This window comes from Artemia sp. Qi Xiang Cuo, chromosome 4, assembly GCF_049724085.1.
Source record: "Artemia sp. Qi Xiang Cuo chromosome 4, ASM4972408v1, whole genome shotgun sequence".
Classification (NCBI taxonomy): Eukaryota; Metazoa; Arthropoda; class Branchiopoda; order Anostraca; family Artemiidae; genus Artemia; species Artemia sp. Qi Xiang Cuo.
Window position 1 is genome coordinate 2,706,518 of NC_142797.1, and position 25,949 is coordinate 2,732,466.

General features: G+C 33.8%; 1 protein-coding gene across 1 annotated transcript in view; it reads right to left on the reverse strand.

The window, feature by feature from the left end:
- Window positions 1-11,513: 11,513 nt before the first annotated feature.
- The window catches only part of tinc (transmembrane protein tincar), a 157,714-nt gene continuing 143,278 nt past the window's right edge, over window positions 11,514-25,949 (reverse strand). Inside the window, exons 9-13 of the mRNA XM_089088041.1 lie at window positions 24,956-25,098; window positions 22,532-22,646; window positions 20,365-20,475; window positions 15,610-15,864; window positions 11,514-13,121 (exon numbers count right to left, since the gene is read on the reverse strand). Of these exons, the coding sequence (XP_088944167.1) occupies window positions 12,453-13,121; window positions 15,610-15,864; window positions 20,365-20,475; window positions 22,532-22,646; window positions 24,956-25,098 (1,293 nt within the window). The 3' untranslated portion in view covers window positions 11,514-12,452. The remainder of the gene's footprint in view (window positions 13,122-15,609; window positions 15,865-20,364; window positions 20,476-22,531; window positions 22,647-24,955; window positions 25,099-25,949) is intronic.

Genomic DNA, 25,949 nt, shown 5'->3' on the forward strand with positions numbered 1-25,949 from the left:
GTTTTAAAATTTACTCCTTTGACCGACTAAGGCTCATCAGCTTGTTTTAACACTATATATGCTTCAGAGATAACTGACAATAATCAAAGTATATTATGTAGCAATATGATCTAAAAACAGGGTGGAAAGGTTTCAAAATAAGTGCCGTGTTTAACTTGTTTTACCTAAAGACGGGTGACTTTAAAAAAAACTCATCCGAAAATCCTCATTTACTTAAAGTTGTTGCCTTAAGTTCAGCTTACGCGTATATCTTGGAGTACTTAAGATAACAAAACCGATAAAAATAGTATCTCAAGTCCTTGAACGCTGAAATACAATGAATAAAGTTAGTAAGTCAGCATCAGCTTTATTTTGGACTCCTTAACTACGTAAATAATCGAATGCATCGTAAGTAAGAAAATCGTAAATAAATCGATATCGTAAATAAAGAAAAAAATAACGGATAATACATTTAATCTAGACATTGAATTCTGAGAAAATTCATTTTGCATAACATACTAATAATAAATACTTCACATTCAGGAGCGTTTGTCAAACTAGAAAATACTAGATTGAAACACAAACAGATTAAAGAACTCAAACATAAAACACACAAAAAAAACACAAACACTATGCAAAAGTATAAAAATATTCAAAATATTCAAACACAGCACAAGCTTAGGAGAGCTGCTATGCAATACTGTGCATTTTCGTACAATATCTTCCGATATGGGACTCCGATATGGGACAAATTGAAACTAATATATATAAACAGTGTGTTTAACCCAAGTTGACTGAATCAAAAAAAGAATAACTAGAAGGTTTTGTAATACTATGATGCTTTAAAAATTATTATAAAAGGCAGTGTGGTCTAAGAAATTCCTTGATTAAAGAAAACACTGCTCTCAAAGGTTACATAGCATTTCATTAAGTTATACTTTTGCAAAGGCTAAGTTCCTGTTTCTTACAGTTTAAAGCACAAAGACATCACAATTGAAACATTACTTGCAAGGCCGTACCCAGGATTTTTTTTTCCGGAGGGGGTTTACTAATTTTTTTTTTTTTTGGGGGGGGGGTTTACAAAATACCCCCAACCCCCACCTCTGGGTACAGTCTTGATTGCTTGTCCCATATATCCGTCCTAACTCTATTGATACCTGGAAACTGGGTATTGAAAAGATTTGTTAACTTAAAACTATGAAGTTCTTAGAGAAGTACCACGTTTTCGTCAGTATTACCATGTTGAGGTACGAACAATAAGTAAGCCAGACTAACTACTAAGGTCTGACAGTGTTTTTTCATCCGTTAAACTTAAAACATTAACGATATATTGATTGCCAAAGACAACAACTTTTTCAAGCGAAAGCTACTACAGCTTTTTAAGCTGTTTGGGGTCACTTGTTTTTAGCTTCTTTTTTTTTGTTGGATTTTCACCCACGTTTCTTTTTATGTTAAATTCAGCAGCTGCTACTGCCAAAAATTGTATTAGAAATTGGATTCCTGGTTCCTCCTAATTCTTGTAAGATATTAAAAAATTTAACCAAATATAAGGAGCAATATTGGAACCTAAAAGAGCAGAAATTATTCCAGATATGAGGGAGAGAAGGCTGCCCATTCCTCGACCCTTACGCTTTACGTTAAAAGTCTTAAAGTTCCTTAAAAACTATCCTTATTCAAATTCAACGGCACTTAAGTTTAATCAGTCTTTCTTAAGGAATGGGGGCATAACGTCAAACCTTAGTGTAAAGAGCGAGGATCAAGAAGGGGGCAGTCTCCCCTTACATACGGGGAATATTTTTTGTTCCTTTGAAGTTCTAATGTTGCTCCTTCCTTTCAGTTAAAAAAAAATTAATTTCTAACTGTCTTGACAATCATGTCGGGATATCCCCCTACCCTTCGTAGAAAATTATCCCCAGGGAAAATAAACCCATGGAAAATTTGGTCCTTCCAAAAGAAATCGTATGAATGAATCATTTTATTCCTAAAAAAAACATGCACGGTGTTAGAGTGGAGTAATAAAAAAACAGAAAAAGAAATACACTTCTACTCATAAAAAAGGATTTAATAAACTATTTTTTGACCTTGAGAATTCATAAACCGAGACAGATGTTCTTCAATTATAATGAAAGGTTGGGACAAACCAAAGCTAGACACGAACCGTTGGTGTCTGTCCCATAAAGGGATACCTAATTGAAACTTTGCATTACGAAAATACAGTTGGTGGATAGGTATTTTCTCAGTCTGAATGAACAGTTTCCAGAAGGGTGCTAATTACTAAATGGAATACAGGAAAGGCATTATATATCCTTCCTAGAATTGCCAACTTATACCTAGATTTACATGAAAGAAGAAGTGCGTTCGTCCATTGCAGTCTTTCACTTAAAAAATCAAGCAGGAAAGACCAGGTATGCTTTAAGCTAGAACCAATTAGCAGGCCGAGGTAAGTAAAACTAGACAGAGGCTTTAAAAGATGAGATTCAAGGCAAATATTATCAGCAGATGACCGACCAGTTGAATTACTTACTATAATAACTTCACTCTTTTCAGGTTTAAAAATAAGATAATTTTTTTATATTCACAACTTAGAATATTAAAGTTCTCTTCTATAGCAGCACAAGTCCTGCTTATGCTGCACAGCACATCATATGCATAAAAAAATAGCTGTAACCTTTTTTTGGGGCCTCCACTACTCTATTATTAAAATAGCCCTGTCAAATACCCTTTAATATTCTCATACGAACCAGAAAAAGCACATAGCCATTAGGAACCGGCACTTACAGCCATTAGGAACCTGCAACAACGTACCGTTTACTATGCATATGACTACATACACGCACTGTTGATCGATTCAGACTACGAGTCTCAGCACCAAGGATTAATTGGGGATATATTCCTGAATCAATTGCTCGAGAAATTCCATATCCCGCCATAACCATTTTTTCACCGCTTTCTTCTGTTTCCACCAAAACATTTGCAACAATTGTATGGACATGTTCTCGGCTGGAACCCTTTTTGAAACCAAGCTGATGGTCTGGTTTTGAACAAGCTTGGTTTATTCCATCAATCACCAGCAGTTCCTACAACTTGCACAAGGTAGGTGACACAGTTATCGGGTGGTATGAACTACGACTACTATTATTGTTGCCCTTCTTGGGAATAAGGGTAACAACACCCGCACAGAATATATTGGGAACTACTCCATACTCCACAGTTAAAAATAATTGGATTCAGCAGCTCAAGATAGCGAACTAAAGTTCAGCACCGCCGTATGCAGGTCGCATAGCTTGTCAATTCCGCGAGGTAGTTTTTTCGTTTTCCTTATATAATAAAGGATATTTGAGCCAGTTACAGTAATCCTAGGTCATTGAAAATTTTCACGAAGAGCTTCATTTAATCGAGCCAAAAAACTTTCGTCTGGGACAGAAACGAGTGGTGAAAATTCAGTAGTAAAATATTCAGTTTACTAATTTTCACTTGTAACTCCAGGTGTCTGAAGGGTCACTAGTCGCTTTCTTTTTATTTAAAAACTTCCACATTTCATTAGGGTTACCTTTAGTCTCTCAGAGAAACTACCAATTACCGTGGCCTTGTACTTTGTAAACACCATAGTATCATATACAGGGCCGGAGCATGGCCTTCCAGATTCACTCCATGACCAAACCAGAAACCAGATGTGTAGCACGCAGCCATAAGATCGGTATTCAAGGGCCACTTAGGTACTTCTGAAGAGCTAAGAACCCTTCGGAGAGCTACGGCTAAGGCTTCCACATTATACAGACATGGGTAATCTCTGACCAGTAGATATTCAGCAGGAAACCTTTCCAGTTTGAGGAATATCTAAGTTTTTTTTAAAGTAGTTGAAATGTTGCTTTTAGTTCAGATAGAATGTCGTCTAGCGTGCACAAGTAAACAGCGGTGTTGGTTTTACCCCAATCAGATTTGTAAAACTCATTGTTTTGACTGAACTACTAATACGGCTTGGCTCCACTTCAAATGTACAGGTAAGTGGGAAGTGGTCGTAAGCCCGTTTACCGACGTGGCTAAAACCTCACGGTTCGATCACAATTAAGAAAAAAGTCTAGACAGCTGGTGGAACCAGAGTTAAAGTTAAAGGACCTGTGTATATTTCCCAATAAAAGATACTATATTATAACAATGGGCAAACTGTACAGCTTACAGCCCTCCCCATCCCTTTAAAAATTTCCCCAGAGACATCCTCCCGACTGAAAATTCTCCCTATGGGAAATCATCCCGTTAGAAGATTTCTACCATAAAATATCTGAAACTTTTCTAATAACAAATACTATATGTAAACTCATTTTTAATTTCTCGCAGGAGTTTAGGCGAACAACTAGAGCAGGATTTAGTTTGAGGCATATTGGTCCAAAGGTGTGGAATTCTATTCCCCTGGATATTAGAGAGTGCGCTGATTACCGGCAGTTTCGTAGAATGGTGAGGAAGTTTATCTCTGATGGTTGACTTTGGTTTTATTTACCTTGTTTGTATTTGGGTAGTTGTCCAAGAGGCTTGTTGTTTTTTTTTGTTTTTCTTTCATTTAATTTGTTAACGGTGTTTAATAATTTGTTGTAATTTTTAATGGGCTCAATTATGCCACCAGACATGTGCGCAGATGTATTTTGTAGTATTATTCCATAAATAAAATATCTGTATCTGTAAACACCGGGCAAACTGTATAATTGAAATATCTTTCCCCAGGGGCTTTTTGGGGTCATGCCATCCCAAGAGACATAGTTATTGGACCTTTGAAGTATGTTTAACTTATAGGTTATCTCAAAATTTGGTCGGATGCCATTGGGGAAAGGAACGTGGGAAGGGGGCTAGTTGCCCTCCGATAATTTTGCTTACTTGAAAAGGGCACTAGACTTTTGATTTCAGCTTAAATAAGCCCTCTTCAAATCTTCCCGGACCACTGGTTCAATGCGATCACCTGTGAAAAAAACAGCAACAAATAAACACGCATCCGTGATATTTCTTCAGGTAAAAATCAATAATTCCACATTTTTATAGATATGAGCTTGAAACATCTATAACAGGATCCTCTGATATGCTAAATCTGATGGTTTGATCATGATCACTTGACTGGTTAGTGGAGTTTCTCCATTTTTTAAATGAAGAAACACCATTGAGGAGGTGTTTCTCCTTTTTTTTAGAGTTTCGGTTACTATTGGGCAGAGTCACTTCTTACTTACAAGCCGTTACCATGAATTGTTTGCTAGGTAGCTGCTTGGCTCTGTACGCTTCCAATTAACCAGTTTAAACAATCGGGCTTCGTTTACACCGTCATTGGTACTTCAAAGACATTCAGTGCTCGATGGGTGTTTTTTTTTTAGATTTTTAATTTGAATTTTTTTCATTTTCTGAAATAGCCCCAGGAAATTGGTCAACTTGTATATTAGCCAATTAGCTTTCTAATACCTTTCCAAAGAGAAATAAAGCTTCGATATATGTCAAAATCCAAGCAGATAACAAAATCTGGACTTAACTACACCAGGTCACAATTCTTCTTATTTTAAAAAAATGTATTTTTTAACACATAATAATAAAAATAACAAAGAAAAAAGAACAAAAAACAAAAGCAATCACAGCATAAGTTTAATGTCGCTCCTTTAAATCAAAATCAATGAAGTGGCAACTATAAAAAGGATCGTTTTGGTCATCGAAGTGATTACCAATAATTTACCCCCCTCCCAGCCTTTCTTACACATATAGTGCTGTAGACTCTGGCAGTTGAAGAGCAAATTAAGTCACCCATCTACACCGATCCTACAAACTGGGTAACCACCTGCACCTTCCTTCTCAATTCTTGGCCAACAAATTAAGTCACCCATCTACACCGATCCTACAAACTGGGTAACCACCTGCACCTTCCTTCTCAATTCTTGGCCAACAAATTAAGTCACCCATCTACACCGATCCTACAAACTGGGTAACCACCTGCACCGTCCTTCTCAATTCTTGGCCAACAAATTAAGTCACCCATCTACACCGATCCTACAAACTGGGTAACCACCTGCACCTTCCTTCTCAATTCTTGGCCAACAAATTAAGTCACCCATCTACACCGATCCTACAAACTGGGTAACCACCTGCACCTTCCTTCTCAATTCTTGGCCAACAAATTAAGTCACCCATCTACACCGATCCTACAAACTGGGTAACCACCTGCACCTGCCTTCTCAATTCTTGGCCAACAAATTAAGTCACCCATGTACACCGATCCTACAAACTGGGTAACCACCTGCACCTTCCTTCTCAATTCTTGGCCAACAAATTAAGTCACCCATCTACACCGATCCTACAAACTGGGTAACCACCTGCACCTTCCTTCTCAATTCTTGGCCAACAAATTAAGTCACCCATCTCCACCGATCCTACAAACTGGGTAACCACCTGCACCTTCCTTCTCAATTCTTGGCCAACAAATTAAGTCACCCATCTACACCGATCCTACAAACTGGGTAACCACCTGCACCTTCCTTCTCAATTCTTGGCCAACAAATTAAGTCACCCATCTACACCGATCCTACAAACTGGGTAACCACCTGCACCTTCCTTCTCAATTCTTGGCCAACAAAAACTGCCATTAAATGGTGAGCAGTTTTCTTGCAGTTAGTTCCGAATCCCCCAAATCAGGGGGAAGCCAAAATTAAGATAACACTCGAATACCAAGGACAAATACGGGGAAGGGCTTACGGCCTGGTCCGCCACCAAAATCTTAAATTTACCTAAATTTCTGGGTACTTACTAATAAATTTATACATAATTTTAGTGCAACATAATAAATGGTTTTGCCGCCCTTTTCTATACCTAATATGCCTGTCTTTGTTAGAGTTGATAAAATTTAGTATCCTATCCACGAGGCCAACATTATAGTTGGTCAAGATTCAGAACAATTTTAGTGTGTTTTTTTTTAGTTCTATTGGTGACATCTGCGTTTGTTTCCATACAAAAGAACAACTCGTGTTGTTCGTAACGAGTTGTTCGTTAGTATCCGCCGATGGCAGTTAAGAATTTTTGGATTTTGTGCAAATTGCGGATATTTGCGAATGACTCACCTTATGGTTGTTAGGTATTTGATTTTAATTCTTATAAATTTGCCTTTTATTGATTTTTATTTATCTTCTTCGGCATTTTCCTTGTTTGTGTTATTTTGTTCGCGCTGAAGAAGAGAGGTGGTTGTTCTCTCGAAATATTCGCTTTGTTTGTTTTTTCAGTATTTTCTTTTGGTCTTTAAAAACCCCATTTATGATCGTTTTCTTTGTTTATGTTATGGCAGGCCAAAGTGGTTTTAGAAATTATCTTCAAGTTGCTAAAAGTGTTTCTGATCTCAGACCATCCACCTCAACATACGCTCAGTAGACAAGAAAGAGCGAGTTGAAAATAAGGATTTTCCCACTTAGAATGGTGTCATTGAGACAACTCATGGTACCTTTAGTCTGGTACCTTTGGTACCTATGGTCAAACCAAAATCAATTAAAAGAAGAGCTCTAAAATCCAATAAGGACTTATGCTATCAAATTCACCTACTTCCTGATTTATTTGCACCATTATAGGCAGTGTACATTGAAATTTAAAGAAAAGGCCCCTCCCACTCGTTCAAAAATTAAGTGCATTTGCCTCAACTTGGCTCTGCATGATGGATTCAATGTAATTCTATTAAATAAATAAACTGAGAAAAATCACAAGTTCAATTAGTTGCATCCAATCATTTAAAATGGGTATCAATTTGCATTTGTGGAAGAGGGGTGGGGGGCCTTATGCTTCATTTTAGTTCCAGTGGTGACACCTGGATTTACTGCGGAATCAAGATACGGAAAATATTCTTGATTACAAACACTCCGCCTCAAAACCTAAAAGTTTAAACAGTGAACAGAAGTTCAGATATTTACTCTTTTGAAAAAATAATCTGATATCTAATAATAAAGCAATCTATTAATCTTAATCTACGCAAACCGTAAACTTAGCACAGACCAATATGTTTCCCATGTTTGTGTATTATCTTTCCTCCCCAATCTTGAAAAGAATAAACTTTAACAAGTTAATATTTGTATAAACTTTCAGCTCTGAAAAATGAAATTTGGCATTGATATGGCAATACAGTTGGAGATTGAGACAATTAGTGACTTTTTTTGTTTGCTAATGAAACTCTTGAAATCTGATTTTCATAAGATAATGAAAGGGGTTTTTATGCTGATCAGATAACAAACCTGATAAGAGAAAACAACGGTGGGCGGTTAAGGCCATTATCAACATCTTTCATCTGTGATTAGAGAAATCTCATGTCCAGAGAATCTGAAATCCTCTGATCGGAGCTTGATGAAAATTTTGTGCGTGATATTGTCTTTTGACATCAGAGACAAATGGGGTTTTGGAAATATAAACAACACAGCATTCGGTATGAATTTGCTGATGGTGTAGAGCAAGCATGAGTGTGTTGTTGCACAGTCACGTGTCGGTTGTCTCACGCAGACTTTAGGAAGAAAACGAAGAAATTAGTAATATAGGTCTGGCCTGTGAACAACATTTCCCTATGCATAGGGCAGGTATCACTCCTGCGTATGAGCACTATTTTATTTGTTTCGTATCCAACATTCGGTTTAACTACCTGGTGCAAAAATGGTGACACGTCTGGTGTTCTTATTTTTTCTCTTAGTCTCTGGCTGTTTATCTGTATGGCACTTCGGTGTCCCTTTCATTTCCGCTTATTGTATTGTTTTTCTTTCACGTGGCCCGGGTTCCGCTTGTTTCTGTGAATTTGTCTTTTTCTTCTTTCATTTCAAAGTTTTTTCCTCCAAGTTTAGTTTATTGTTGTCTTGAAAAATCTGTTGTTTTTTCATATCTTTTTTAGTTGTGTTATCATATTGTAAGTTTTAATTATCGTCTATGCTTTACTGCACTCTTTGAGTAACTGCTCACTCAGACTAGAGACAGACATTTCCATTTATTTTTGTAATTTCTGCGTTTTCCCACCAACATATAAACAGTAACAGTAAAAAAGATGAAAAATTAAGAAATGATTGAATAAAACTTTTAAATGAGGTGAAAAACTTATTTAAGGCTCATTCTTTTAACCTAATGACTAAACGGAGAAAAAATTACAAAATCTTTAGAAATTCCTAAATCGACTAAAGGTTAAGAGACTGACACTCAGATTAAATCTTGACAAATTTATATATAAAACAGATATTACAAGCGAGGCAACATAATTTACAACCTGCAAAATACGACAAAATCATACTCTTGTAATAACACTTATAAAACTGCTTTTATTTATTACTATTCCAAGATATAATGCAACAAAAGTGAAATATAACTGGATTTGTCACTTGCAACCTTTTCTTATTGCATACAAAGTATTTTTTAAACTACTTTTCTTCATTAAGATGCTTTCGAATTGCTCCTTTACTCTTTTAATAGTGCTTTCATATCTGAGACAAGCTCATACTGATGAGAAAAAAAAAGGTTAATATAATTACTTTCCTTATTGTTGTTCAAAGATGTAATATAATTAAAGTGAAAAATAACTGATTTATTACTTGCGACCTTTACATATGGCAAAACGCGATTTTTTATTCTTTTAAAATTTCTTTTCTTTATTAAGGCGCTTTCACATTGGTACGTAACGCTTTTAATGGTGCTCACACAGCTGAGACCAGCTAAAACTGTTAAGAAAAAAGGTTATTATTATTACATTTTCTTTATCACTTTTAAAAAAGAAATGCAATAAAACCGTCCATAAAAATGCTTTTCTTCATCTCACTTTCTCAATTGCAAGTCTTTCCCCGTACCTAAAGTCCCTACTTAACCTTTCACACCAACAGATTATGTTACGGCCGTTCTGACGGCCGTACATTCTTACGGCCAATTATGTTACGGCCGTTGTGTTCCCTTGAGGTGGAGGTAACGTAAAACTTTTACGTAAAGGAAGGATCTTGGAGATAAACTCAGTTCCACTTTTTCGTAATGTTTTTACAGACTTGCCCCTATAAAGAATTCTATGCCATAAAAAATGGATCGTCTTTAAATGTCTCAATAGAATTGCTTTGGTCATTAAAAAAAAACACACAAAAACATGAATAGATCAAACCTGAGAGAATGACGAAAAGTCCCCAAATTCGATTATATCTAGAACAATGAAAGTAAGTAAAAGAATAAGAGAGTGCCTGAAATTAAGCTTTCATTTCAACAGTTCAATTTTACAAAAAATCGGAGCTGAAATCTCTGTGGGGCTGAACACTCCTCAAATTTCAATTAGGAGAGTTTTTAAACTCTCTATTTACTTATAGTAAGTTGGGATCTTATTAAATTCAAAATCACAAATTTCAGTCCCCCCTAGAAAAATGAAAACTTTGTTTCCATTTGTTAGAGAGAAATATTTATACTGCTAGGTATAAAATAAAGTTAAGTTATCACCGCTGGATTTTGGCTCTAAAAAAAAAAAAATCTGAATTCGACTTGTTATAAAAATAATTTAAGTTGCAGCCACTTATTTTCTTAACTTAAGTAGAAAAATTCTAATGGGGCAGTTAGGACAGCTTTATATTTTTGACATTAATGTTTAAACTTTGTATCTCTAAACTACCAAAGAGATGGGATAAAATTGTTTTTCGCACCTCGGACTAATCTTAGGTCTATTAATGGGTGAAAACCGCAATATTCAAAGATTTTTCTCTTGGTTGTTTAAAAATTTTCCGGCAGAGCCATGGTTCGCCAGCATTGCCAAGTCTAAACCGTGGAAACAAACGAGCAAAACTAATTAGTTAAATTTGATAATGCTTTTCGTCTTTAAAAACTTAAACATTAGTAATCTGCGGATTCCTAAAGACCTTTAGAAAAATCCAAACCTTAGCTAGCTGTTTAGTGCCATATGTATTTAGGTGGTTTTTTGCTAGTTTTTTTATGGTTTCTTTTTTTTATTATTTGGTACCCACTAAGCCTAAAACTGTATAACTGCGTATGTAGGACATTTTTATATAAACACTGAATTTCAAATTTTAACTATTTTTAAAGATATATATGGTTGTGCAAGTTTTAACTAATTCAAGTTACTTTTCACTGCCCTTAGTGCTTCAAGCTCAGGACCATCCATTGCTTGCCTATATTCAATTTTGTATCCCATTTGGTTCGCAAGATTCTCATTTCAATTTTAAACCGAGGTTGCTGGTTCCGAGCTTTTTCTTATTTCATGCCCAATAACAATGATCACATGTAAAAAAATGACTAAAGGTTAAAAAAAATCCTCACATACTGTTTACGCAAACACGCATTAAATTCTCACTTACAACCAATGTTGATTAAAACAGATCAGAATTTGGTGATTAATAACTTCATCTATATTAAAGCACAAATAAATACAGGCTTTGAACAGGTACGATTTAACCTACAGTAAACAAGAAATGAAATCATATCTTAGCAGTTCAACACTTCCCTTCACTTGTTTCCTTCAATATTTCCTATAAAGTTAACTTAATCAGAATTCAGGAGAAAAACAATACGTAGAACTTTGTATGAGATATAGGGAGGGAGGGGGGGATATAGGGATTGGGCTTGATTGGATCGTCTTTCCCAATTTTTTTTTAAATACATACCACCCTTCATACGCTTCCTTATTTAGAATAAGTGATATCTTTTGTGAACATTTTTTTAGGGTGGGTGGGGGGGGGGGGGCTTTTTGGAGAATTGCAGCTTACATTTTCCGAAAAAAACTTTTTTTGCGCAATAGTTAAAAAAAAGTATATCAGTTAAAAAAAAAGTTAATTCAGAAAAAAGCTTATGTTCATACATTTTTTTATGCAAAATATCTAGTACATAAAAAAAACTGATTTAGATTTCAACGATTTGTATTTGATTTATCCTTCTTTAGAGTTTTAATATTATGCAAAACTTTTGGTTAAAATTATTTTAATAGGTTATTAGAACTAAATGTAAAATTAATTTTTAAGTAATTAAAAATAAGAATTTTTTTTCAAAGTGATTCGAGTAAGAACATATCTTACTCAATAATAGAAATCTCACCGGGTTGGATTACGGAGGCGGAATATTACCAAAAGATCCCACCGACTCCACATGCCTACTAATTCGTATGATTAACTTTGAACTGCAGACCCCCCCCCCCCACAAACACCCTTAAACATAATATTTAGGCTAATGCAAAGCTACCAAAGCGTCAATTAAGACAACGAACTTATCCATAAAGTGCGAACCATAAATTGTCCCGCGTACATAAGAATTTACAGCGTTTCTAGTATATTGATTACAATGATATTGGTTAAGCTTCCTTGGAAATATTAAACAAAGTTTAACTTCTATCCATGTTTGATAAAGTAGACAAAGTCGAATGAAGAAAAAGGTTAATTTGCTTTATGAACAGCCTTACTGACGCTGTGGGAGCCCACATTACAGTATTTGAACTACATAAAAATTTCATTTCTTCTTCAAATTAGCACAAAAATTTATTTCCTGGGTGCTTGAAATGTTTTCATGTGTACCTGTTCTAGCCGATTTTCTAACAAAGCTGGTGCATTCAGTCCATTATAGGGAATCACATCTTTTCTTCCCCTATGAATAGGCTCACGATTTTTATAGAATGATCCGCGAGGACTCACTGCTATTGTATCGTTGAACCTAACCACCGGCACTGGTGTTACTCTTTGGTGTGGAAATGTCTGAAAATGATTAACACCAACACTAAGATCACCCTGAACGTGAACTCGGTGTTCACCGTGTTTTGGCACCGGAGGAGGAATATCGGTCCTCCCAGAGGAGGAGTCTAATGGTTTTGTGTAAAAACGTTTTTGAGGTTGCACTGAATATGAACTATCCACGATATGATAGCTGAATCCTTGTTTTTGTCCGTAAGGGTTCTCTTGACGCACATTACAGTTTGTTTGGGAATTGTAGACCCCAGAAATTTGACGCACCCCGTACGGGTTTTCAAAGTTTTTGGCAAGTTTTTGGGTGTAAATTGGTTCCTCAGTGTTCCTTACACCGTAAATATTTTCACCAGATTGACGGGCAATTTGGTAGTTGTCTTGATTCTGGACGTTATAAGCAGCACCACTACCATGAGGGGGAATTGGAGGAGGGGCGTTCGTTCCAGGATCTTCTGATTCTTCTACGATCTGTAATTACAATAATAATTTACAAGTCATTCAACACTATCATCAATTTTCAAAGTATATTGAAGATTTTAGTCAAACATTGAAATTTGTATATTCTTTTCTTTAGAACAGTTTCCTGTAGAGTCATGAATCTAGGCAAAATAACGTATATAAAATGAAATGTATATATACAATGCATATAATACATAAATGTGTATATATATATATATATATATATATATATATATATATATATATATATATATATATATATAAATACATATAAGTAATTGGGCCCTTGTCTGCCCCCCTTCTCCGAAATATCAAGACTCTTATGACTTGCACCTTATTTTCTTGCATTTTCATACGAATTGCCCATTCTTGGTCCTTTTACCCCCCCCCCTCTCCCCCATATTGTCAGCTTGTTAAGAGGTATTTTCACAGAAATAGAGGAATTAAATTTACCGCATACAATATCTTATATGTTAGAATTATAGATTACGTCATCTGATACCTTTATATTTGGTTATATTTGCGCGAATATTATATTCGGAATCAGCAAAAAATAAGGAATCTAATTGCACCACTTTATTTTATTAAGATTATCGACATTGTCATGTAACTTTGCAGTAGGCAGTAGGCACAATTTATACTAATAATTAAAAAATTATAAAATAATAAACACAATAATGATTTATTTATAACCCACATTACACAAAAATATATGACACTCATGGGGTAACTAAGAAAAAAAAGAGCCAGAAAATAAACAAATCATTAACGTAAGACTAAGCATAAAGAATAGCCATAGGCTAACAAAACAAGCAAATCAAATTATAATGTGGCAAAAATCGGTGGAATGCCAACCCAGTCCACCCGAGGCACGTCTATCATACTACCCACAATTAGCAAAATATTAGCCAGTAACATTGCAAAACATACAAGCAAAAATTAGTAGAACATAGCCAGTTTGAAGGTTGTTTTTAACATATCAACTTCATCGACTTTAAGCATGTTTTTTAAAAATAGAAAAATAAAAAAATAGAAAAAAGAAAAATGAAAATGGTAAAATAGAAAAATGAAAAAATAGAAAAAAGAAAATGAAAATGGTAAAATAGAAAAATGAAAAAATAGAAAAAAGAAAAATGAAAATGGTAAAATAGAAAAATGGAAAAATGGAAAAATAGAAAAAAGAAAAATAAAAATGGTAAAATAGAAAAATGAAAACCATAGCACTACAATACATTAAAATTGAAATTGCGGTACCTGAATAGTAATTAACTGATATAGTAATTATATAGTAATCATATAGTAATTATAGTAATATAGTAATTATATAGACATAGTAATATAAAATATAGTATATAGTGATATAAGATATAGTAATGTAAGATATAGATAAAGTAATATATTTAATAGATAAAGATATAGTAATTATAGTAATAGTAATTAACTGAGTTTTGGTTTCAAAATACGTCAGAATTATTTTAATTCAGCTACTAATTTGGACATTGGTGCAGTTGAACGCAGCTGCAGGAAGTGTGTCTTTTATTAATGGTTCCATTGGAATTCTAGCCCAATTTTACTTAATCCCATTCAGTTCAACCCGCATGCAATTCAGCCCTTTGCAACTCAACCCTATTTTGTTTTATGTTGGGCCACTCCCCCATGACAAAATCCTCGTACTTTAATAACGAGCGCACACCAGCCCTCTCCTTCAGCTCCCCCTAAATAAATTCCTGTAATCGACTCTGGTTTTTGTCAACTGTCTAACATAATATTTGTTTTAACAATTTCTCCAAACAACCTTGAGGATAAGAAAATTCTTCAGTGAAACAATAGACTAATAAAAAAAAAACTAAAAAAAGTGTAGATTATGACAAAACTTCAAAAACACGCAATTTTTATGCGACTGATTCGCATTTTTTTTCACATTGATTCTTATTTTCATTTTTTTTTATCAGAAACTGATAACAAATCTTGATGTGGGATCGAATCCCCCTCAGGAATTTTTCTTTTCCTATTCACTTTTCTGCAATAAATCCCCTTTTATTTCACATTCTATATCAAATTTTTGTACCACATTCCATAGAAAGACATCAGGGTCTTGAGAATTAGTTAATTACTTTAGAAACATATACAAAAGCTCTGTATTTAATATTTACTTTCTAATAACAGGAAACATCATTCAAAGGGAGAAAGAAGCTGAAGTTGAAGGAGGTGGGGGGGATAAGCAGAGCCCAGGAGAATTTTACCTCCTAAAAGTCAGAACGTTTTCTCAAAGGGAAAGAATGAAGGACAAAAAAAAGAAAAAGGCAAAAATACAAAAATACAAAAAAGCGAATTTTGCAATTTTCGTGAATTTTCACATGTTTTTCTCGTCTAAAATTTCCTGAAAGACCTAGGATATTTAGGGTTACGACCCACGTCCGACTTTGGATGCTCATAATGACGATAGCGATGAGCAATGATGATTTTAACAATAGTACAAAAAAAAATAGTATCATACTTTATGGGGAGGTACTGGAGGCGGCGGCAATTGTGTCGTCGGGCTTGTTTCATAAAGGTGAGGAGGTGGAGGCGGGAGATCGTAGCTCTCAGTTATGGGAACTGTAGGCTGTGTATAGGAATAGCTGTGTTTCATTGCTGATTCATCTATTACATCACTATGTCGGGACACATAGCCGGATGATCCATTCGAAGTTGAACTTGGCGGACTACCAGTGGAAGCACTATCTTCGCAGCCACTATCGGTGATATCGCACTGAAAAGAAACTTAGGATACTAAAGAATGATTTAAATTTATTTATTGATAATTGGTAGAAGAGGGAGAAAATTGCTGAAGATAAATTTCAGAATTGGATAAATTTGATTTTGGATAGTGTAATAAATAGCATGCACAGATCTAATTCAACAAATTCTGTGAAAATTCAATATTTTGTAATGCCAATATGAAACAAGCAATTGCTAATATACAGCATGAATTTATAATCGTACCAGTTGATAAAGCTAGCAATAATTTGGCCATAATTTGTCAGAAACTCTATTGTGATATTTTATCAAAAGAGTTACAAACAACAAATACATACGAACAGGCCCATATGGAGGAGAAAAGTTTAATTTAAAATATAGAGGAAAGAATTTTGAAAAATTTCAATATTAAAATAAATGATAATGAAAAACAGTTTCTTTTCTTATATTGGACAATAAAATTTCAGAAAAATCCACCAAAACCACGTTTTATTGCTGGGGCAGCAAGGTGTCCAACCAGAATTGCGGCTACTCACCTATCTTTTATTTTAGGAGAAATTAGAAATAAATTTAAAACATATTGCTCCGGAATTAAAAAATTTTCTAACTTTAACCCATATTGGAGTGTTAATAACTCGTCACAAATGATAGATTCTTTGGTGAATGTTTCAGCTAAAAGAGTCGATTCATTTGATTTTACTACTTTGTATACAAATTTGTCACTAAATTTAGTATTAGAAAAATTTAAAATTGTGATAAAGAAATCTTTTATTTTTCCTAATATCGGATTTTTGAAAATTGATACTTTTAATAAAAAAGCCTGATGGACGAATTTCTTTAGAAGTACTATTAATTCAAGATGCTATAGCTTGGATATGGTATGTAATTTATTGGAATTTGTTCTATTTAATACATTTATAAGATTTAATGGGAATTTATATAAACAAACTGTAGGTATTCCTATGGGTGGGAATGCGAGTCCATTCATAGCAGACCTGTTTTTATGTCAACTAGAATACGAATATATGATAAATAAAAATAGCCCAAGCAATGTAAAATATAACCTTTCAAATAATAAAAAATATTTATCCACAAGAGTTAATTCTTGAGCCTAGCTATGGGATGGGACACTCCGACCATTTCTTAGATTTAAATATTAATATTTCAAATAATAATAAATTAGTTTTTAAATTATATAATAATACGGATGATTTTAATTTTGAAGTAATTAATTTTCCATTCCTTGAAAGTAATATACATTCAAATATTACTTATTCGGCTTATTATTCCCAATTATTTAGGTATGCAAAAATATGCAGTAATTACACAGATTTTAAAAATAGATGTAAAAAGCTGAGCGAAAAACTGATCTTAAGAGGTTTTTCTGCCAAAAAAATTAGTTGGCAATTCAAAAAAATTTAGTTTTATGTATCATGAACTTTTAAGTAAATATACAAAAAATTATAAAGAAATACTGAATGATATTTTAATATAATTTCTCTTGCGCTTTTCTTTTTTGGAAGTTTGATTTTGTAGATGGTTTTCAAACAAGCTTGAGGATCTTTAAATTGGTAATTGGTTCCAGATACCAATAAAAGATACATCTGGACATGTCTTCATTTGTTCCAGAATGGTCTCTGTCAGTGACCTCTGGGATTTTATCAAGGAAACATTGAAACACTTTTTGTATGTAATTTTTAATAGCTTGACTAGTATGCATGTATTTCACAAGTTTTACCTGACATAGGGTTACCATATAGATCTTATGGTAGAGGCTCCACCGTGCCGGGTAAAGAAAGTAAAGGCTCGAAACCCGTTAAGACAGGTGGTATTTTTTCTGATGAGCCCTAAATGGAAGGTTCTACTTGGAAATATTTTGCTAAATTTAAGGTGCTGTTGCTTGTAAATTTACAACGACTTACATTTATTGATGACGACTTTGCATGGATTTGGACATTTCTATTTGGTTGACGGTTCGGGTATACTGTTTGTTCCTAGGTAGTTGGATAGATGGGTAAGGTAAAAGCCTTTTTTTTTTTTTTTTTTTTTTTTTTTTTTTTTTTTTTGCCAAGTAATTACCTCTTAAACATAATATATATATATACTAACCAAAATTTGAATTGGAATGCTCCCTTAAGAACGGAAAAGTTTTATGTGAATATAGCATAACATAATTTTATGTTAATATTTAACACACTTTCAATTTGGAAATAAGATTATTTTATTATATCACATGCATGGAAACAAAAAGAAGCGATAAAGTAAGAAAAGTAAGGGTGAATCACACTAAACAATAAAAATTCGCAGTAAAAAACAGCAAAATTCTGTTTTAATTTAAAAAAACTGACAAGTGCAATATACTTCCATTAATAACAAGAGTACAAAGAGAAAAAAGAGATAAGGAGAGGGGGGAGGAGAGAGAGAGAGAGAGAGAGAGAGAGAGAGAGAGAGAGAGAGAGAGAGAGAGAGAGAGAGAGAGAGAGAGAGCGAGAGAGAGAGAGAGAGTAATACAGAAGCACAAATAAGACTCTTGACTATAAGGGCAAAATCATGGATCCACATCCTACAGTAGACTCATGAGCAGTATTTAACAGTGCACTGTAATAATATCATATGCATAGCCATTACAATTACAAATTTTACGAAAATTTTGAACATATTTTAAACATATTTAAACATATTTTAAACATATTGAACATATTTTGAACAATTTTACAAAAATGAGAAGGCAAGCCCTATCCCCAAGTCACTAAACGAAAAAAAAAAAAAACGGATTAAATACAAGCACTGTTCACCTCGTCTGTACTGTCCTGTAAAACAGTTCGTGGTAATGAACTGTAAGTAGGGGGTGACCCGGCTCAATAGTAACCGAAACTCTAAAAAACTAAATTTTGATATCAATTGATACATCTTCAGATTTTTTTGCTGATTTCAAATATATAAATTTCATTAAGCTTAGTCTTGCCCATCAAAAGTTATGAGCCTGAGAAAATTTCTTTATTTCCAAAAAAAGGGGGAAACAGCCCTTAACAGTCATAAAATCTTAATGAAAATCACACCATCAGATTCAGCATATCAAAAAACCCTACTGTAGAGATTTCAAGCTCCTATCTGCAAAAACGTGGAATTTTGTATTTTTGCCAGAAGAAAGATCACGGATGCTTTTTTTTGTCTTTTTTTTCAGGGTTGATCGTTTCTTTTTCAAGATTGGTAGCCATTTTGTTCAGGATGGTCGAAAATCAAATAACCATGTCTTTGAGGATGACCTAATCCTCCACAATCCCCGGAAGAAGGACTGCAAGTTATGAACTTTGCCCATTATTTACATTTAGTAGGCACATTGGTTATTGGGAAGTATACAGACATTTTCAGGGGGAAGTTTAAATGGTGGCGGGGGGGGGGGGGTTCGAGGTCAGAGGTAACGTGGGAGGCGTTTTAATGAAGGAATTTTTCATGGGGAAATGGAGTTTTTTATGAAGAGGACACCGAATTTCCCAGCATTATTTGAAAAACGATCATAAATTAAACGAAAAAAAAAAGTTTTTTTCAACTGAAAGTAAGGAGCAAAATTAAAGCTTAAAACGAACAGAAATTATTACGTATACGAGGTGGTTCACCCCCACTTCAATACCTCGCTCTTTACGCTAAAGTTTTTTGTAGTACTTTCAAAAGAGCTATTTATTCTAATTAAACGGTCTTTGTGATTCAAGGGTCATTCTTAAAGAATTGGAGCAAAATTCGAACTTTAGCGTAAAGAACAAGGTATTGACGAGAGGACGAACTCCCTCATATACGTAATAATTTCTGTTCGTTTTAAGTTTTAATGTTGCTCTTCCCTTTCAGTTGAAAAACCTTTTTTTTTTTGTTTAATTCACACTAGATCAACACAGTATTGTTTAAGGCGAGGGATAAACAAAAGAGTTATGACCGAAGATATGGACTGATACCTAGCTCTGAATTTGGTATGAAACAAAACCAGGTCTAATTAGTCTCAGTGAAGCATTTGGTCCTATTCAAGGTAACTATGGTTACGAACTCCTAGGAGATATAAACCAATTTACAGAGAAACAGGTGGTATAACCTCACTCTTGTCCATTGGTTACAAAACTTAAACTTTTATATAAAAAAACGATAACATTTTTTCTTCAGTCTCAACTTCGTTAAGGCCACCCTCAACTGTAGATCTAGTTTGGGGAGGGATCATAATATTTCTTGATTGGGAAGAAGAGGTAAAACAAACCCCAAGGCTTTAGGAGGGGGTCACGGGCCCAAATATTCAATTCGTGTGGACTTGCACTTTTGCTCAGGTGTTGAAAAAGGCAACGAAACTTCAATTGTAAAATAGATACTCCCATTCAGCCGTTTCTTCTACCCCTTTTCTTCTTTCATAATACTCTTCTTCTGAAAAAAGAAACTCCAGAACAGCAATAAGAGAAGTTATTAACTAAGGCTGGGTTAATTATCTTTTTACAAAAGGGGATGTGAATAAAGTTAGATCTAAAAAATTTCTTACCAGTTTAGACATAGGGGGAGCCATAGTTGATTGACTATGAACTTCAACATGACTTATAGGTGTACTAGTGATAGGTCCTTCCTTTCGACTCTGGACAAGTGGTGTGTCACACTATAATAGAAGAAAAGCATATAGTACATAGTAGTATATAAGAATAAATATCACAGTTTATATAATATACCAGTAAGTTTACCGCAGATGATTTCTGGCTCTTCATTCTCGGTGCGAACAAAAAGCTCCTCCCACTTATTTGTGCACTTATTGTCCACTTACTGGTTGAGCCGGCCAAGTGGTTTTGTCAGTACTTGTTCCGTAGGTGATTAATCTTTGTCTACCCATGAAAAGATCTAATGCCGCTTATGTTTATATCTGCAAAAACGTTCTCTGGAGCACTCGCACCTCGGTCCGGGTTTTTTTTATAATGGGTGAGATAGGGAAAGATCATACTGGATAATTATATAAACTGTGATAAATATATAGTATATAATAAGAAAATATATGTAGACTAAAAAATAATAAATACACATATAAATACTTGTTACAAATAAATTTCGGAGTTCGTAATTGTCGAAGAATGTTTTTATTTAGGTTGTTTCTTTTGGTTTTCCTTGTTTTTACTCCGTCTTCTCGTTGCTGGGCCAGTTATTTTTATATGACTGGTTATAAATAAAATGATGATTATGATACACAAGTCAACGTTATTTTTTACATTTGTTGCTATCCTGCTGGGTAGATCCATAAATTACCACAAGTAGCTACATGGATGCCCAAAAACAGCATTCAAGGAGAGCTTGGAAGACAAAACTAGAATCAACAGTCCAAATGGGGGGAGGGGTTATAGGTTAAATTAAACCTTATTTTTTAAAGATTAGCATTTTTTTCAAATGTTACAAAAAGTTTCACTTTGAAGGAGTCCAGTGAGAGGGAGGATTAACTTCCCTCCTCTCCTCCCTGCAGGTGCTTATAAATCAGGCACATACAAAGAGCACGTACTTTTTTCTCCATGCCCTAACTACTACCAGTGACTATTTTGAAAATATTGCCAGAAATATAAGGGGTGGTTCAGAACGCCCTCTTAATTCAAACGGTTTAAAGTTACATATTCTTGAAAATTTTAAATTGCAATTTGTCTCTTAGACGGATTTATTATTTATTAATTTTTAATTTATCCAGGCCTCACAGTTGAAACCATGGAACCTTACCTTAACTCTACATCTTTGGAATTCACAAACATTACCACATAAGTACCACAACACAACACAACACAAGAGTGTTTTATTACAATCACTGACCAGCCTAAATTACACTGTAAATAAAGAAGTAGTCACAGTTGCACTCATAAATAATCCTTGAGGTAAGACAATTCTTGAGGAGGGGGGGGAGGCAGTGTTAGAGAATTTTACAGCATTCAATGCATTTCGGTTTTAAAAGCCCCCCCCCCCCAAGAATTAAAAAAAAACATAAGTCTTACCCGTTTTTGTGCGTAACTTGTAGTACAATCTAAAATAATTATCATTTATAAATGGCTAAGAAAAAGTTTGACCAGGGGGAGGGGTGTAGAATTTGCAGAGCATTCAGTGATTTCCTGGTTAAATCACATATATATATATGTATATATATATATATATATATATATATATATATATATATATATATATATATATATATATATATTTTTATTTTTATTTTTTTTTGTTTTTGTTTTTTTTTTTTTTTATATATATATATATATATATATATATATATATATATATATATATATATATATATATATATATATATATATATATATATATATATATATATATATATATATATATATATATATATATATATATATACGTAAACAGCCGATTTTTCACAGATACATTTTGACACAATACATTTATTATTTATAATGTATATTATATTAATACATTTACTCATTATAATATATTTATATAAATATATAAGTGTTTATAGAAACATAACTATATTATGTTAATATATAATATTATATAAATATATATTTATATTAATGTATAATATAAATGTACATTATATGAATACATTTATTATTTATAATGTACATTACATTAAAACATGTATACATTATATTAATAATTAATATATTTATGCACACAGGAGAACAATGATTTCCGATATTGGAAAAAAAGTGTTGAATCACCTTTATTTCAGGCTCTTCTGGCAGGGTGACGAGAGGCAACTTCCTCAATAAAGCGTATTCACCGTCTTCAACTACCACATCTCGGTGCCACTCCTCATTGGGTGATAAAAGAGCCCTGAAAATAATGCCATATTTATTTATTTCCCTCAAAATCGAGGAGCATAATAAATACATGAATAAAATTACAAAAATATTTCAACAAATAAAACAAAGCAACAATCTACGATGGGCTTAAAAACAAAATAGAATAAAACACTCCAAACAAAACAAAAATAATCCATAGATCAATCAGTTTTTACATTCTGGAAAAAAGGGAAAAAGTTATGTATAGAAAATATTTTCAGACTTGTCTGAACTTAAAGTCTTTCAGAGGTAAAAGCTGTCTGTCCAGCTAATTCCATTAGCTGGACAGCTGGACAATTAGCTGGACAACTCCATCTTAGCTAATTCCATTGGCTCTTAAACTTAAAATCTGTTAAGTGTTACTATAACAACTTCAAAAATCAATCAAAAATTAATAATTTTTACAATACTACTACTACTAACAACCCACCGCAGCACCAAGACATCTGAGGCTAACGCAACGACGCACGCTCCTCCTCCATTCCAATCTATTTAAAGCCTCCCTCTTTACACCCTCCCAAGAAAACCCCATTTCCCCTAAATCTTTCCCTATGACATCCTCCCACCCCATTTGGGACGACCTACTTTTCGTTTGGCCCTAGCCGGTTGACTGACAAGGATTATCTATGGCAGTCTGTCATCCTTCATACGCAGAACGTGCCCTTGTCATATCAACCTTTCTCTCGAGCGGGATTGAAATACATTTTTCTTACAGCTACCTGTTTGAGATACGGTCAGTCAGGCGGGTGCCCAAAACAATCCGCAGGCAATTTCTCTGGAAAATAATTAGCAAATCCTCCTCCATCTTTCAGAGCATCCACGATTCTGAGCCATTCTTGACCACTGTCATCACTGTAGCTTCCAATATTCTAATCTTGGTTCATAGACATCTCTCTATTCTTCCAAACTTTTTTCAAGTGTGAAAAAACACCCTGAGCTTTGGCTATTCTACTTTTAACATCTCTACTGCATCCACCTTCTTTAATAGTACTACTGAGGTAAGTGAAGCTATGCATTTGATCGATCTCCTTGTTATCCAACACCACATCTACACCTTCATTTATTCTTAGTCTAAGCGACTTAGTATTCTCATCATTAAATTTTCAAACCTATTCTTGCACACTTAACTCTAAAAATTCATTCATTTCGCTAACATTTTCATCTAACATGTTTAATCATAATAGGTCTGGGAGAGTTTTACTCCCACAATTGATTCCGGGTCTTCCCATTGCCTTTGCTGTGTTCCTCAGGACAAAGTTCATTGAAATGAGCAACATTAAATGGGGAAAGAACGCAATCCTGCTCCTGATTTAATACGAAACTAGCTACTAACCTCGTTTCCTACCTTAATTGCAGTAATGTTATTCTCGCACATAGCACTAATCACTTTAATGTATTTATCTGGTATACCATAAAAGGATAGGATCTTCGCTAAAGCTCTTCTATCAGCTGAATCAAACGCTTTCTCATAATCTATATGACTGAGGACTAAAGGGGCTTGATGACTTGGGCTCCTCTAATTTTTTACATGTATATGTATTGGGAGGGGGAGAGTTAAACTAGAAATTATTCTGAGAACCAATATGGAAAATTTTTTAATGTAAATAAATTCAAAATTTTGCTAAAATATTATCTAGTTTAGAGCACGAACGTTGGAATAACATTAATTTATTTTTATTTATGAAAAATAGGCTTTGAGTTGTTTAGCAGGGCGTAATTTGGGCCCAATCCCCTCCCACTTCAAACTTCCATGCATTTCTGGGCAATGCCTAATCAAATTATCTAGCTTTTTTTTTACAATTGCCCTCTCCCTTCAGAGGAAATTCATTATCTCCATTCAAAGAAATTCACTTATGACTTGCAATTTCGCTTTTTTCTTTTTACCTTATTTAGTTTTTTCTTTAGTATACCCTCTGCAAACAGATTCCCTTATCAGCAGTCGTCAGTGATCAAAAACACCGAGTATAACCGCTTCCATTTGGTTCCAGAAGCCACCATCTCGGCGTAGGCGTTAAAATAAACGATAGGCGTTATATATAAGCGTAAAAATAAACGTCATGATAAAACAAACAATTTTTTGCAACCCAAGGTGTACGTCACAACACTATCCTATACACCTCTAAAAAATGCTTGGTAAAACCAACACTCAGTAAAAAAACGCCAAGTGTGTCTCGGGCCTATTGGTTTCTTATTTTTCTTTTCAATATACTAGACTTTGACACGCTCGTTTTTTATTTTGCTATTATAAATCTCAAAAGGATGTTTGCTTAAGTTCCTGGATTCTATTTATTCCTAATTTACCTTGTTTCTGATTCGACAACGCTGTCTTCAAACGTCACTTTATGTTTTTTATTCTTCGACAACGAGGGAACTTCCGAAACAGGTGACTCTTTCGGAGATCGAGTAGATCGAGGCCAATAGACTTGTTCTTGAGAAGGGGAAACCTGAAAGAAACAAAAGAAATATTTATCTACAGATTAATATTTACATATCCATACATACGTTGGTGCAGACATTAAGAACGGATCAAAACGTTTTTTAAGTACACGGGAGAGTGAAAATGAAACCCGATTCCTTGAATTGATTAAACTTACACAACCATATCTTCGAAAATTAGGTAAAAATTGAGATCTCCGTATGCGGTTATGCGGTTTTCGTGGCAGCGGCCGTAAAATTCAAAAAAGGCGAGAGCAAAAAATCAGCGAAATATAAGCCAAAAACATATGGCCACAAACAGATTAAGAAGACGTAGCTTTCCTTTGAAGGTGTAGCGTTTTAGGAAATTACAAATTGTTAATATTTGAATTAATATTTTCATATTAATTATTTTATGTTAATTAATTTTATTTTATATTAATATCTTATTCCACATTTTTATTTATTTTGTATTAATATTTTATTTCATATTTTTTAAATATTATATTTTAATTATTTTTATTTTATATTAATATGTTTATATTAATTTTATTTGAATTTATATTATTGTTAATATTTTAATATTTGGATTAACAAACTGTCCATCTTTGAATTTTTGCGAACGAGAAGCATTGTCAAATTTAACTAATTAGGTTTACTTATTTATTTTCACATTTCAACGTGGATACACTGAAGAAAAGATTATATTACTTTAAAAACTTCATAATTTAAAAATAAACAAAAAGAAACTTAGAGAATAGCTGCAAAGCTTACAGAAAGGGTATATGAATAGGCCTAAGAGGGGCCCCGCGATCAAACAAAGTTTATATTTCTATGTCCTTGATACTTTAAGAACTTTTATCTAACACTTTTATTTCTT